Source organism: Balaenoptera physalus (assembly GCF_965194825.1).
Source record: "Balaenoptera physalus genome assembly, chromosome: 2".
Taxonomy (NCBI): domain Eukaryota; kingdom Metazoa; phylum Chordata; class Mammalia; order Artiodactyla; family Balaenopteridae; genus Balaenoptera; species Balaenoptera physalus.
Window position 1 is genome coordinate 97,165,296 of NC_138883.1, and position 15,245 is coordinate 97,180,540.

At 35.2% G+C, this 15,245-nt stretch overlaps 1 protein-coding gene across 11 annotated transcripts in view; it reads right to left on the minus strand.

Moving 5' to 3' along the window:
- DMXL2 (Dmx like 2) overlaps positions 1-15,245 on the minus strand; it is a 151,947-nt gene that overhangs the window by 40,359 nt on the left and 96,343 nt on the right. For all 11 annotated transcript variants that reach the window (XM_082444557.1, XM_082444558.1, XM_082444556.1 and 8 more), the window contains 5 exons: positions 13,141-13,251; positions 9,548-9,717; positions 4,309-4,406; positions 3,703-3,868; positions 2,117-2,381 (listed from right to left, as the gene is read on the minus strand). In XM_082444557.1, coding sequence (XP_082300683.1) covers positions 2,117-2,381; positions 3,703-3,868; positions 4,309-4,406; positions 9,548-9,717; positions 13,141-13,251 — 810 coding nt within the window. The remainder of the gene's footprint in view (positions 1-2,116; positions 2,382-3,702; positions 3,869-4,308; positions 4,407-9,547; positions 9,718-13,140; positions 13,252-15,245) is intronic.

A 15,245-nucleotide genomic window follows, 5' to 3' on the forward strand; every position in this document is an offset into this window, starting at 1 on the left:
ATATATATGACACGAGGTTGGTTATGAGTTGATAACTACTGAAACTGGATGATAGAGTCACAGACTTTCATTATATCATTCACTTTTTTATGCATACATAACAATTTCCCCAGTAACAACCTTTTAAAAGTTAACCTGGAAAACATTAAGAAATAAACAGAATCTTCCTTCTGTAAAAATGTGTACATTTTATTAAAATTACCTGGGTAGCTCAGATATTTATTTTTCTTCTAAAGGTTTTATTTCCTTTCCTTTAAAAAAATTTTAAAATATTTACAGTAGTCCCTCCTTATCTGCAGTTTTGCTTTCCATGGATTCAGTTACCTGAGGTCAACTGAGGTCCAAAAATATTAAATGGAAAATTTCAGAAAAAAAACAATTCATACGTTTTAAATTGCGAGTGGTTCTGAGTAGCATGACAAAAATCTCGCTCCATCCTGTCCAGAGTATTCCACCCACTAGTCATTTAGTAGCCACCTGGATTATCAGATCCACTGTCATGGCACCACAGTGCTTGTGTTCAACTCACCCTCATTTTATAATACTTAATAACGGCCCCAAGTGCAAGAGTAGTGATGCTGGCAGTTCATCTACGCCAAAGAGAAGCCGTAAGCACTTCCTTCAAGTGAAAATTTGAGAGTTCTCTATTTAATAAGGAAAGTAAAAAATTTGTAAGCTGAGGGTACTAAGATCTATGGTCAGAATGAATCTTCTGTCCATGAAATTGTGGAGCAGGAAAAAGAAACTCATGCTAGTTTTTCTGTCACACCTCAAACTGCAGAAGTTATGGGCACAGTGCATGGTAAGTGCTTAGTTAAGATGGAAAAGGCAATAAATTTGTATGATAAGATTCTGAGTGAGAGAAACCACATCTTTCATTACAGTATATTGTTATAATTGTTCTATTTTATTTTATTATTAGTCACTGTTGTTAATCCCTTACTGTGCCTAATTTATAAATTAAACTTTATCATATATATATATTAAAAAAACATAGTTTATACAGGATTTGGTACTATCCACAATTTCAGTCATCCACTGGGAGTCTTGGAATATAATCCCTGTGGATAAGGGGGGACTACTGTATTAAAGTATTATATTTCTTTTTCGTAAAGAAGAAAGTAAAAATTGAGGCTGAATCTCTTTATTCATGTAAGCTCTTTTAGTGTTTAAAAATAATATGTAATAAAAATGAAAGGCTAGAAAATTATAACTATGGAAAGTACAAAATGAAAAGTAAAAGCTTGTATCTCCCCACTCTTATTCCCAAAAGATAACCAGCGCCGGTAGTTTCTTGTGATCTGTTCCAAAAAACAAAAAATGGAGAGGGAGTGGGAACCAGACACAGTATGTGTGTGCACACACATGTGTATATGTACGACATATATACATAAAGTGCAACAAGAACCATATTGTTCTATATCTTACTTTTTCACTTAATAATACAGCACATATTAACACATCACTCTACCCCATTTTTAATAGCACACTGTTTCTATAGTATGGATATATTATAATTTATTTAACTATTCTATTGATGAATACTTAAAATGTTCCATTTTTAAAATTATTGCAAACAATGCTGCTAGATACCTTCCTAATGCTTTTAAAAATCTAAATTATTTGGGATAACTAAGAGTAAAGAAAGTTTGCCACACAAGAATAAAGTTTTTGTAGGCCCATACACTAAACCAATATGTGTAACAGCCAAAATTTACACTTTTTTAGAAAACCGGCTATTATGATACATGGAAAGACCTGTGTAATGTGGAAACATTCTGTATGCTTCAGTCTAATATATATGAAATTAGAATAGTATGGTAATCTTATATGCCTTGATATATAGCTATGAGAGTAAAAATGTGTGTGAAGTCTTCTTTTACTACTCAAATTATGATAACAAAATGCTAGATTCAATTATAGATAGTAAGTGACTAAACCTTTAGCCACACAAGAAATTTTGATACTAATTTCTCAAAGTTGAAAAGTAAATCTGGTAATGATCGGGTTTTTGTGTGTGTGTGTGTGTGTGTGTGTGTGTATTACCTAAGTGAACATCAGTTCAGAAACTGTCTTCTTTTAAAAAAGAAAAAGAGAAATCCACAAAATGTTCTACCTTGATGTTCATCATCCTCCTTTGGTGTTTGTTCCAATAACGTGTCCAAGGCTCGGGCATAATCTTTCATTACCCAGTAGGCAAGACTGCGTAAGAAAGGATCAGGATGTAATCTTTTGCAATCGAATCCTGAGGCATCCTTTTGGCAACCCAAAATCTTCTGATTTAGGATGGATAGATAAGTGGATGAAGTCTCAAAATCAGATTCATATAAACGGGCAATTACCATGGCTAGCTGGATATCTTCCATTTTTTCAAGACATACCTATAAATTTAAATATTAAGAAATACTTATTTAATGATAATTATTTAGAGATATGAAATATCCCACTGATATCCTGAAGTTATCCACTATTTATATTCTCACAGTGGAGGGAAGAGGTCCAGAGGTTGAGACAGTGAAGGGTAGTTAAATACTTGCTTGAAAGGAGATTAAGGAATAGCAGGAAGATTAAGAAACTAGAACTTAGTGGCTTCCAGCCTAGAAAGATCATTTATAAAAAATGCATAAAACGAAGTATATCAACACCATCTCAGATCAATTCAAATAACATTCATCTTTAAATTAAATACCACTTATGACATCTGAATTTATATACATCAGTTCCTCTTAATTTCCAAATATATTTCCATATAAACATAATTATTACTATTTTAAAAGAATCTTCTACTTACATAGCAAATAACTTAAGAAATAAAGCCACATACTCTATTCTTACTCTCTCTGAGTTTATATTCTAAAGTAGCTACTCATCTGAGAATCTGAGGTCATTCAGGCAACATGAGCATCTCTCACTCAATCAACATTTCTCTTCTTTGCCTGAGTATCTTCTAGGCTAAGCTTCCCATTTCAAAATTATAAATATTTGTTACTTTAAAAAATCATACATCTGAGATAATTTTGAAAATATGACTAATTCTAAACATAAAGTACTTTCACTTTGTTGGATATTTCCTATTTTTTCTATGATGTATTATTTCCGATTATGTTTTTCCTTCACCTGTTTGGATTATTCATTATAATAATAGGCATCCTAAAAGGAATATCTCATAAACAAACAGAAATATTTGTAATTACTCTCTTAATCAGCTACCAAGATTGTGTATCAAAAAATGAGAAGTTTTACCTCTTCCCATTCACCTTCCAATATCTGAGACTACATTTCAAAACAGTATAAACTGCAATCTCAGTTCCTTATCTATGAATTTCATTTAGAAGAAAAAGAACGTAAAATATCTGCCTGTCTACACGAAGTAAGGAGATTGTGACCTATACGTACTTAAATAGTTCAGAATCACAAGATGGTCAGGAAAAAGATATTCATAAACCATTTTTTCATACACTTATACTTGAAATACATATACTTATCTTGAAATGCAATATTCTCTATATAAAATTTTTGTTTCTACATGTATTTATTTATTATTCCATTATCATTGTGCCACTATTTAAGTTAGTAATCTCTGTAGTTATTCTCTACCCTCTATCCTTACAAACATATGACCAAACATTACAGTCTCCTCCACGATCTTCCCAGGTTTTCAAGCTCTTACAGGTAATTCATAGCATGTTTTCTTAGTTATACCTCAATGGCATCTTTCAATGAACCAGCTAACAAGAAAAAAGCAGCAGATTGTTCAAAGCGTTGTTTTCCAAGTAAAGAGAAAGCGTTTTTCAAAGCGGCTTTACGCCATCTATCTTCATTAAAGTTGTGGCTGAAAAATGTTGTCATTTTTTCATCATGTTGTGACCTAGGAACCAGAGCACAAACATCAGTGGTTGAACCATATTTAAAATAGTTTTAATCCTTTACAGAATATATGAAAATAGAAAATGAAAACCTCAAACATCCATCTAAAAGAAGAACAATAACAACTTTAGTGGTAGGTATTTGTTATTAAGCTTCTCTTCATTTCTTCTAATAAGGAGAAAACTCAAAATACCTATGTATACATGAATAGGAAGCAAGTGCACTCTTTACTTTCCAAAGTGCTTTTATCAACTTATTTTTAACAATATCCCACTCTTTAGGTTAAGTTCAAATGATATTCTGCCTATTTGTTTTGCAGATAAAGGAATCAAGGCACAAAAAAGGAAACTGATTTATCTAAGTACTTTCAAAAGCATTATGTTTCTGAGTCACAGCACAATCTTCATTCCATTAAACCATATAAGGGTTGAGGAAATTTACCTAAACAAACCCCACACTACTGCTTTCTTCTTCATTGAAAGGTAGAATAATGCAGCATCCAAGGCATCATTGTTCCTTTGAAAAGAAGCTTTGGCAACCTAAACAGTCAATAAAAAATTATACTGAATTAACTAGTTGATAAACAAATTACAACAATTAATGCTTCCCTACTACTTCCATGGCTGACAGAAACTATGCAGATGGGAAGAGCTATTCCATCCACAACTGCCAGTAGCTTATAATACATGCTCCTAGAAACAACTCTTTGTATACCAGTAATTACAATAAAAATAATAACAGCAACTAGTATTTACTGACTACTTACCATGTACTAGACACCTTTCACTTATCTTACTGAATCACCATGATCCAAGAGGTACTATTATTATGCCCATTTTACACATGAGGCGACTGAGACACAAAGAGGTTAACTGAATTGCCTAAGGTCACACAGTAAGTAAGGGGTGTAAAAGGGATTAGAACCCAGGTAGTAATAAAACTGTCTAACATAGGAAACAATAAAGAATGCAGAATATTTGATAGGTGAGACATTTTCTTTTCTTTTTTTTTTTCTGGCCGCGCTGCACAGATTGCAGGAAGTTAGTTCCCCAACCAGGAATCGAAACTGGGCCCCCAGCAGTGGAAGCACAGAGTCCTAACCATGGACCACCAGGGAATTCCCAATGAGAACTTTTCTCGAAAGTTAGACATATTAAATTTCTTAATGTTTTGTAAAAGTTAAAATGCTGACTTCTATGGTACGTATATGTGATTTCACAATTTAAAGCTCTCTCAACTAATATTGATACAGACAACTGTAAATAAATATCAATTATACTCACACACATGCATACACACACATTTTTAAAAACAGACAAAAATAAATGTTTTAGTTTTTTTTCTTTAAACATAATTTTCCAGTATTTTCTTTTTTTTTTAATTAATTAATTAATTTATTTATTTTTGGCTGTGTTGGGTCTTCGTTTCCGTGCGAGGGCTTTCTCTAGTTGCGGCAAGCGGGGGCCACTCTTCATCACGGTGTGCGGGCCTTTCACTGTCGCGGCCTCTCTTATTGCGGGGCACAGGCTCCAGACGCGCAGGCTCAGTAGTTGTGGCTCATGGGCCTAGTTGCTCAGCGGCCTGTGGGATCTTCCCAGACCAGGGCTCGAACCCGTGTCCCCTGCATTGGCAGGCAGATTCTTAACCACTGCGCCACCAGGGAAGCCCTCCAGTATTTTTCAATCAAATTCTGACAGTTCTGAAGGACTGACACATTCTTTCTGGCATGTAATTAAAATACAGGTAGTTGAAGCTCCATTATTTTGAAGGGCTTTCAAATTTTAGGTCTTAGAAATTCCATGTGAAAAAGCCTTAATGAATACATAATTCCCCTTGTACCATAACTGATAACCTCCTTTGAGCCATATGACCAAAGTTGCTGAATTTATAAAGAACCAATCAACTCAATGTAAGTTTAAAAATTATTAAGCCAGTAACATTGTTGTACATAATCATATGGTTTTGAATACAGTACCATACAGACCACATATTTCTCAAAGATACTGATATAACCTCTGCAAATAACTAAGTTGAGAGGCATAATGATAAAAAACAATGGATGTTTTATTAATGAACACTGACTGATGGTAGAGCAGGAAGCTACCAAGGCATGGTAAAGAGGGGGAAAGACACCTAAAATCACATCACAAAAACGCTTTTATTCCTCTTCCCCTTTTTCAGTATTTTCTCTGCCTTCAATCATTTAGCTTAGTACTTCAATGTTTAATAATTTTTATAAGAATTTTTATTCATCTTCAGCTAATGAGTTTTTGGACTGGCCAAAAAGTTCCTTTGGTTTTTAAGTAAAAATAAAATATGCATCTTTCATTTTCACCAAGAACTTTATTGAACAACGTATTCACCATTTTGTTCCACTACCTTCTGCCAGTTTTCAAGCAACTTCATAATTCCATCTTCCCAAAACTTTTTATCTTTTTGAGCAAAGAACTGTTCCAGGTGCCTTTTACAGTCTTCCAGGGAATGGAAATTTCTTCCATTAAGAGAACTTTGTAAAGACCAAAATACACGGAAATCTGAAGGTGCAATGTCCGATGAATACAGCAGATCAATCAGAATTTCCCAGCCCAGCGGTAACAGTTTTTGCCTGGTCATCAAAGAAACATGTGGTCTTACGTTATCCTGATGGAAGATTATGTGTTTTCTGTTGACTAATTCCGGATGCTTTTTGTCAAGTGCTGCTTTCAGTTGGTCTAATTGGGAGCAGTACTTGTTGGGATTAATCGTTTGGTTTTCCAGAAGGACCTCATCATAGAGGACTCCCTTCCAATCCCACCATATACATAACATCACCTTCCTTGGATGAAGACCGGCCTTTGGTGTGGTTGGTGGTGGTTCATTTCGCCTGCCCCATGATCTCTTCTGTTCCACATTATTGTACAGTATCCACTTTTCATTACCCATCACAATTTGTTTTAGAAACGGAACGTTTTTGGTACCTTTCAGTAGAGAATTGCATGAGGAAGTACAGTCAGGAAGGTTGTTTTTGGCTTAACTTACGTGGAACCCAAACATCAAAGCAATTAACATAACCAAGCTGGTGCAAATGATTTTCAACGCTTGATTTGGACATTTTGAGTATGCCGGCTATCTCCCGCGTGGTATAACGTTGACTGTTTTCAGTTAATGTCTCGATTTGATCCCTATCAACTTCAATTGGTCTACCCGACCGTGGAGCATCGTCCAGCTTCTCGAGAAATCTCCAGCACAAAACTTCGCAAACCACTTTTGACATGTTTGATCAGTCACAACGCCTTCTCCATACACTGCACAAATCTTCTTTTGCGTTTCAGTTGTGTTTTTACCTTTCTTGAAATAATAAAGCATAATATGCCAAAAGTGTTGCTTTTTTCCTTCTATTTTCAATATTAAAATGGCTACACAAAAATTCACCAATTTTGATAAGTTTTTTTTTAAATGCGTGCTGACATGACAGCTGTCACAATACAATCTAAAAATTTCTTTCGAATGAAGTTGAAGACAACTAAGTGCTACTAGAGCCATCCTACAGAAAAAAACGAATGAACCTTTTGGCCAACCCAATATAACATATATCTCAAGGGAAAAAATTTTACGTATCCTTTTGATTTAATTTTCAAAGATAAGTTACTTGTGGAAATAAATCATATGTATATATCAGAAATACTCAATTATAATGACACAACACACTGATGACAAGAAACTGAAGAGACTTTGTAGGCAACATCTACAGATAAAATATGTCCTCCTCTTTTTCCATTGCTTTGGGATATGAAAAAAATTTAATGGGGACTTCCTGGTGGTCCAGTGGTTAGGACTCGGTGCTTTCACTGCTGAGGGCAAAGGTTCAATCCCTGGTCTGGGAACTAACTTAAGATCCCACAAGCTGTGTGGCGTGGCCAAAAAAAAAAAAAAAAAAAAAAATTAACGTAGATACTGTGTAATTTATATGCTATAACAATTAATTTCCCTGTACATCAGAAACTACATCTCTTGGTTGGTATGACAACAAATTCCTTCTTACATCTGCCTATCTTGAGAAGAGAAATACTTATATCTTATTGGCAGCCTTACATGTAGCAGGAAAATGACAGTTTTACACTTACATTTCAAACTGTGATGTGAGGACCATGAACACCAGAATCACAGGATGCTAATTCAGATGAAGATGCCACAGCCCTACCACCTCCAACCTACTAAATGAAAACTTCCGAGAGTGGAAGTGAGGGATGTGTGTTTCAAACAAGTTTGCCAGGTGATTTTTCAAACACTAAAATTTAGAAACTACTACTGTAGAGGAATAAATTCCTCTTGGGAGAAATGAATTCATACTCCACAAATGTAGTATCATTAATTGTACTTCTGAGAATTTCAATGGACTCCTAAAAGTAAACAAAATAATGACAATCCCACTCTCCTAATCACAACAGAGTAGAAAGGGCACAGACTAAATCTAACACTTTTAAATGATGGGAGTTTGGGCTGGTTACCCAACCTCTCTGAGTCATAGTTCTATCAGGTGGAAAATCAAGATGGTAACGTGCAGCTGATGAGAAGATTATATGAAATAATTTATGAAAAGCAACTAGAACCAAACCTGGTACACAAAAGGTGCTCAATAATGATTAGTTTCTGCAACACTGAAAGAATTTTCAGCTTCTACTAAAAAAACTTTAACAATTTTTTTTCTACTAGAAAACTGATTCCAAAAACCCATTTTAAAATTTATAGCATGAGGGGACTTCCCTGTTGGCGCAGTGGTTAAGAATCCGCCTGCCAATGCAGGGGACACAGGTTCAATCCCTTGTCCAGGAAAATCCCACATGCTGCAGAGCAACTAAGCCCATGGGCCACAACTACTGAGCCCACGTGCCACAACTACTGAAGCCCTAGCGCCTAGAGCCCGTGCTCTGCAACAAGAGAAGCTGCCGCAATGAGAAGCCCGCGCACCACAACAAAGAGTAGCCCTCGCTTGCCGCAGCTGGAGAAAGCCCGCACACAGCAACCAAGACCCAATGTAGCCAAAAAAAAATTAATTAAGTAAGTTAAAAAAGAAATTTATAGTATGTGTCATTTGCTGCCATAGATATGTTCTTCAAGTGCACACAAATCAAAATTTGTTGAATGGTATTTTAAATGTGCACAGGAAGTTTGGCATTTATTAACCTAGCCATGCAGAGAATCTTTTATATAAAAAGAACGATTTGGGACTTCCCTGGCGGTCCAGTGGTTAAGACTCCACGCTTCTGTGCTTCCACTGCAGGGGGTGCGGGTTCCATCCTGGTTGGGGAACTATGATCCCGCAAGCCATGCAGTGCAGCATGCATAAATAAATAAATAAATAAATAAATGAATAAATAGAACTTTTTTTTCTATGTAATGTACATAACTGACATACAGTTTGTATTTTCTTAAACTAGGATGCACCTCAACTGATAGCAGAAAATATTCCTGTTCCATAAATATTATATACTTAGTATATATGGCAAAAGACAATTGATATACTGCTTGGGCATTTTATAAAGGTCAAGTTTCAGTTTTAAAGGTCCAAAAATTTTTATTTAAGAAGTTCTCAAGATCTCAAGTTGTACATACTAATCCCTCACCACAGGTTTTCTGGAAGATAATATCTTTTATGCTTTAAGAAAAGACTTAACTTCAAAATCCAATGAAGTAAAGTTACCTTTTCAATGCATCTTCGAAGAGTGTTAATATTCCTGACCCACCAACCTATTCCCATAGCTCTTAACTCAGACCACTGAGGGTCCCCTCTCTGAATTGCCGGAATCATATTAATCAGCTCTTCCTCAGCCTCAGAATGAAAAGCCCAGGCAAAATGGCAAGTAGACACACCTAAATTAGAAATACAAAATAATAAGTTTCAGAACTATATCAAAACAAAAACAAAACCAATTTTTTACATAATCATGTATTTATTCATTCTGGAAAGAATTTTCAAGCTGAAAAAAAGTATCAAAAGATTTCATCATTCAGGATTTTATAGTATAAGCTTCTACATACAAGATCACTGACAGGATACACAAAACCAAAAGCTTTCTGAAACGTATTCGCTGCAAGAATAGAGACAGTAAAACTTAATTGCTGGAAAGAAAGATATTTGAATATCAAGCCATTCATATGTACGTACACACACCAAACTGATCAAGAGTAAAAGCTCTGGTCAAGTCAAAATATGTTGGTCCATGTACGTGGATGTTGTTTCACAGTGCCACTTGCTTGCAGACCATACCCTTCAGTACTGGATATGGAAAACTGCCCCATTCATCCCTCCGGCCAAGGAGCTACATATCACTTCAAAGCAAGCTTTAAACTTGATGAGAGTTCTGGGGAAGAATAGTCAGGAGGCACATTCCTCTGCCTTTGGTGCCTCAGTTAAAAAGAGTTTAAAGCGGCCTAATTACTGATGGCATATGGCAAACACTTTTATGCCCTGGTAAAAGACTGACAGGGATCTAGGCTGTATTTAGAGGCAACAAATAGGGTTTAGTGACACCCTCAGTGAGTTTGTTAACAGTTGAACAACTGATAACACTTTACTCCACTTAGAGCAGGTGAAGAAGAAACATGAGAGAAGTGAACCAAGGAGTGATGTTAGATAGTGGGAATGCCGCTGGGAAGAACCCCAAGGATCCCAGGAAAGAAGCCAGGCTAGTCGAATCAGCCATCTATTAGAATCCCTTTGGAAACAAAGAAATGCCTGAGGTCAATGACGGTCTGATAGTCACATTACAACACAGGACTCCCAACGCTGTAAGGCTATCAATATTACCACATATAATTTTTTTCATTAACAACTACTATATAGATTTCCCATATAGTTTAAAGCTTTTCTAACAATTACTTCTTCCCAACAGTTCCTTTGGAAAGTATTAAAAAAACTATTAGGACCATTTTAAATAATAATCTTAAGTCTTTTAAATTCCTCATTGCTAACATTTATATACAACTGTGTTTGAAATCATATCACAAAATCAATGCAACAAGCCTTAACTGTCACTATAAATTTAGGGGGAAAATGGACAAAACTTAAAAACATCAATTTGTATTTTTTCAGAACCTAAAAAGCAGATTAATTCTCTCACTATTTAAATCTGTCTGATTCAAGAAATAATCACTGAATGAAATAACTATAAAAAAACTGACACTTTGCTTTAGAAATTGCTATTATAAGGCAATGCAAAATGCACACTTTTGCTGATATAAAAATTTTAATATAAAATAACAATATAAAGTATATTCTATACCCTTAAATGAAATTTGATTGATTACATTTTTGGTATGACTAAAAGGAAACAAAAATACACACAGGCATGTCAGAGGAATTTGGTTCAGAAAGAAGATTAAGAGAGCAGTAACTCTATTTGGAAATCTAACTACTAGAAGTGAAAAAAGGTATTAGGAAGAAAAAAACCAGGGGCACCAGTAGGCACTTATTTTTATTTGCCTACCAATGGCAGGCTATTCTTTGCAATATATCTCTGTTCTTCTTAGCTTGTCTACTAGCTAAAGTTTTTCCCCGGACCATCACCTACAATAGCAGTCACTTTTCTCATCTCCAATGTTTTAACTGTATCAAAGGGAAAATGGAATTTGACAAAGCTTTAGAAATTTGGGTGTTTTAGGTCCCCCTAGGCAATGTACACAATTGTCATTAAGTGATTCAGTACCATATGATCATCATTTAAAACTAAAATTTTAAATTTTAAAACTAAAATTTGAGATACCATTTTTTAAACCTATTCCAAATGGCATAAATTGTTTTAAATGATAATATCAAGTGTTGCAATGAGTTGAGTTTTGGCATCATCAAACACTGGTTCTGGGAATGTATATGAGCATGGTCTTTCTGAAAGTTACAATACTTATCAAGAGTTAAGAATTTTCAAGCCCTTTGATTCAGTAATTTCACTACTAGAAAACAAACATGAGGAAGTAATCAGATATATACATAAATATTTATATGCAAGGTTATAAGGTCATTCATTAACAGTGATAACTCAAATAGGAAAAAACCAGCAAAATTTGTATTTTTAGAAAAAAATAAAGGACTATATAGACGAATTATAGTTTAAAAACACAACAGAATATGATATATGTTTAGAATCATATTTTCAAAGAACATTTATTGAGGGTAAAGGGTAAAGGGTAAGTACTGTGGGTAAGAGTAACAAACTATAAAGCCTGGTATTCCAGGTCCTACAGTACTAAAGCATATTTTATGGGGTTGTATCCAGGATGCTGGTTTCAAAAGGAACACAGCCCACGGCACTGGAATTCTCTATTAAAAAATAGCCCTGTATCTTGGCAGATCACTTTAAACTCTATAGTTTTGATTTTTTTTTTTTTTTAATTGAGGTTGATCTGAGTTGGAGAGAAACTTGAGGCTGTGTTTTCTTTTTTTTTTTTTTAACAAATTTTTTTTTTAATTTTTATTTATTTGTTTCTTTATTTATGGCTTGTGCTGGGTCTTTGTTTCTGTGCGAGGGCTTTCTCTAGTTGCAGCGAGCGGGGGCCACTCTTCATTGCGGTGCGCGGGCCTCTCACTATCGTGGCCTCTCTTGTTGCAGAGCACAGGCTCCAGACGCGCAGGCTCAGTAGTTGTGGCTCACGGGCCCAGCCGCTCCGCGGCACGTGGGATCCTCCCAGACCAGGGCTCGAACCCATGTCCCCTGCACTGGCAGGCAGATTCTCAACCACTGCGCCACCAGGGAAGCCCAGTTTTGATTTTTTAATCTATTAAGTTAGGGGGCTGATATAAACCTATATATCGCAAATCAGGGTATGTGGCAATGTGCTAGAAGTATACAAATCTACTGGATTACTATACGGCAGATATTCCTGAAACATCAGCTTTACTTGTAAGTAAATAACTTAGAACGTAATGCTTATATTAAAATAAACACAAATAATAATGCATAGGACAAAATTTACATAATTTTTAAAGAAAAGGTATCAGGCATCATAGAAATTCAGGGCCACTGTAGGTTACAACCTCAGGCATACCAAGTTTACTTAAACTACTATGACTTTAGTGACTGAAGTCTGAGAAACTGAGACAGATGAGCAAAAGTCACAGAATACAGCTGAAAAATAACATAGAAAAAAGGTAAGTGGGTACCTTATCTTCCTGTGACAGGAAGATCTTAAGGCTAGTGATAGGTATGCATATGTTGACTTACTAGTGCTTATACACAAATATGAATATACTAACCACTTCAGTACGAAATAAAAGTTGCACGAAGGTTCAAACAATACCTTGATGAAGTAGCTGTACTCGGTATAAAGGAGGCAGTGATGTCAAAAGGCAAGTGTGCAAGCGCATAGCTAGTAAGTACCGCAAACCACACTCATCTAATGTGTCTCTTCCTGCAAAGAGGAAATATGTTTAAGGAAAAAGGAATGCAACAAATCACAAACGAGTAAAAAGTTAGAAAATAAACATTAAATTTAATAATAATAATTTACAAAAATATATATTTTTTTGAGTGTATTCCTTTCTGAACACTTCAATATCTTTATTTATACAGCTTTACAAAAAGCGTATTTATATAATAAAACTGCCAAATGAAAAATAATTGGGAAAAATATAAGTACCTATTAGTACAGGTAATAATAGTACTTAGAGCTACTCATAATAAATGAAAAGGAAAGAAATCTTGAAATCCAATAAAAAATATATTAGCTATAGTAAGTTAGGTATAATTTTTTAAAATACTTCCTGTGCAAATTCAGATGAGATTTAAAAACAGGAATTACATAATAAAGTAAAATTACTTATTATATGATTAAATAGGTAATATTTTCCAGGTTGGTTAGCTCCAATGAAATTCAGAAGATTCATTATTCAAAGATTTCAAATTTGACCCCCAGGTTAGTGTTACCAAGTTAAGGTTGAACTCTAACCTTGATTCCACAAATTTACTCTTAGTCAAAAGTTGAGCAGAGGTATGAAAGCGTGGCAAGTTTACTCAAAATTATAGCCATTGTTGGATAAAAGAAACAGAAAAATACTAACAGCGCCTAGCCTGGTAACTGCCACTTAGGAAGTACTCAAGAGTATTGAATCAAATATTTTCTTGAAGAAAATAAAACGTTTTAAATTGTCAAAGTTCCACCTCTACTTCCCATCAGCTATATTTAGTCATCCACTCACTCATGTATTCATTCAACAAAGTAAGCATCCGCTACATTGAAGGCACAGTTTAGGTACTGGGGGTTTGGCAGGGAATAAGGCAAAGTCCCCACTCTCAGGGTGCTTACAACTCAGGAGACAGAGACAAACAATAAAGAAGTAATGTGTCTAGTGGAAATTAACGCTATTGAGAGAAATAAAGCAGGACTGAGAGAAAGGGAGTGCTGGGGTAAGAGGGTTCTATTTGATATAATGAGGCCAGGGAAGAACTTTCCAATAAGATGACATTTCAGCAGAAATCTGAGGAGGTAAGGGAATGAGGCACGCCTAAATCTGGAAGACAAGTATTCTGTGCAGAGGAAACAATATGCGCAAAGACTCTGAGACAGGAATGTGCCTAGTGTGTTTGTGGGACAGCAAGGAAGACAATGCAGTAGAATGGAAGTGAGCCCAGATCACAAAGAGCCTTGTAGATCACTGAAGGATTTGGCTTTTTGTTCTAAAGTGAGATGGGAAGCCACAGTGTTTGTTGAGCAGAGGAGAGATTTAATGTGATTTGTTTTAAAATAATCACTAGTTCCTATGCGAAGAACAGACTAGGGTAACAAGAACGGAACAGTTTAGTAGGAGACGTTGTCAATAATTAGGCAGGATGTGACGTGACTTAGACCAGAGTGGTAACAGGAGAGGTGATGAGAAATGACTGGAGTCTCCATACAGTAGAACTAATAGCATTCGCCAATGGACTGGATTAGGGCGGGAGAGAAAGCAGAGTCAGGAATACCTCTAAATTGTCTTACTTGAACAAATGGAAGAATTCATTTACTTAGAATCCATTTACTGAGATGGCAACTATTTAATCTCTGAGCTTCAGTTTCCTACCTGTGAAATGGAGACATTCATTCCTGCCTTATCTACCTAATGAAAATCCGCTGTGACCAGGAGGAACCATTTTTATATTGCCTAACTAAGGATACAGTTTTGTATCCGAAAATTTAAACTATTTTTCATGGATTATGATGTATCTATTTTCTTAATGTCTCAAGTAAAAACTCTAACATATATTAAGTTTGCAACAAAGGCTTAAGGCTGTTCTGGGGAGAATCTTGCTCAACTGCACACAACCTCAAAACGATTCAAATTTTTTTTAATTAATATGGTTAGAAAATAACTCATAGGCAAAATCCTCTAAAGGTCACTAGTTATTTTAATCTACAGAAAACCTTGG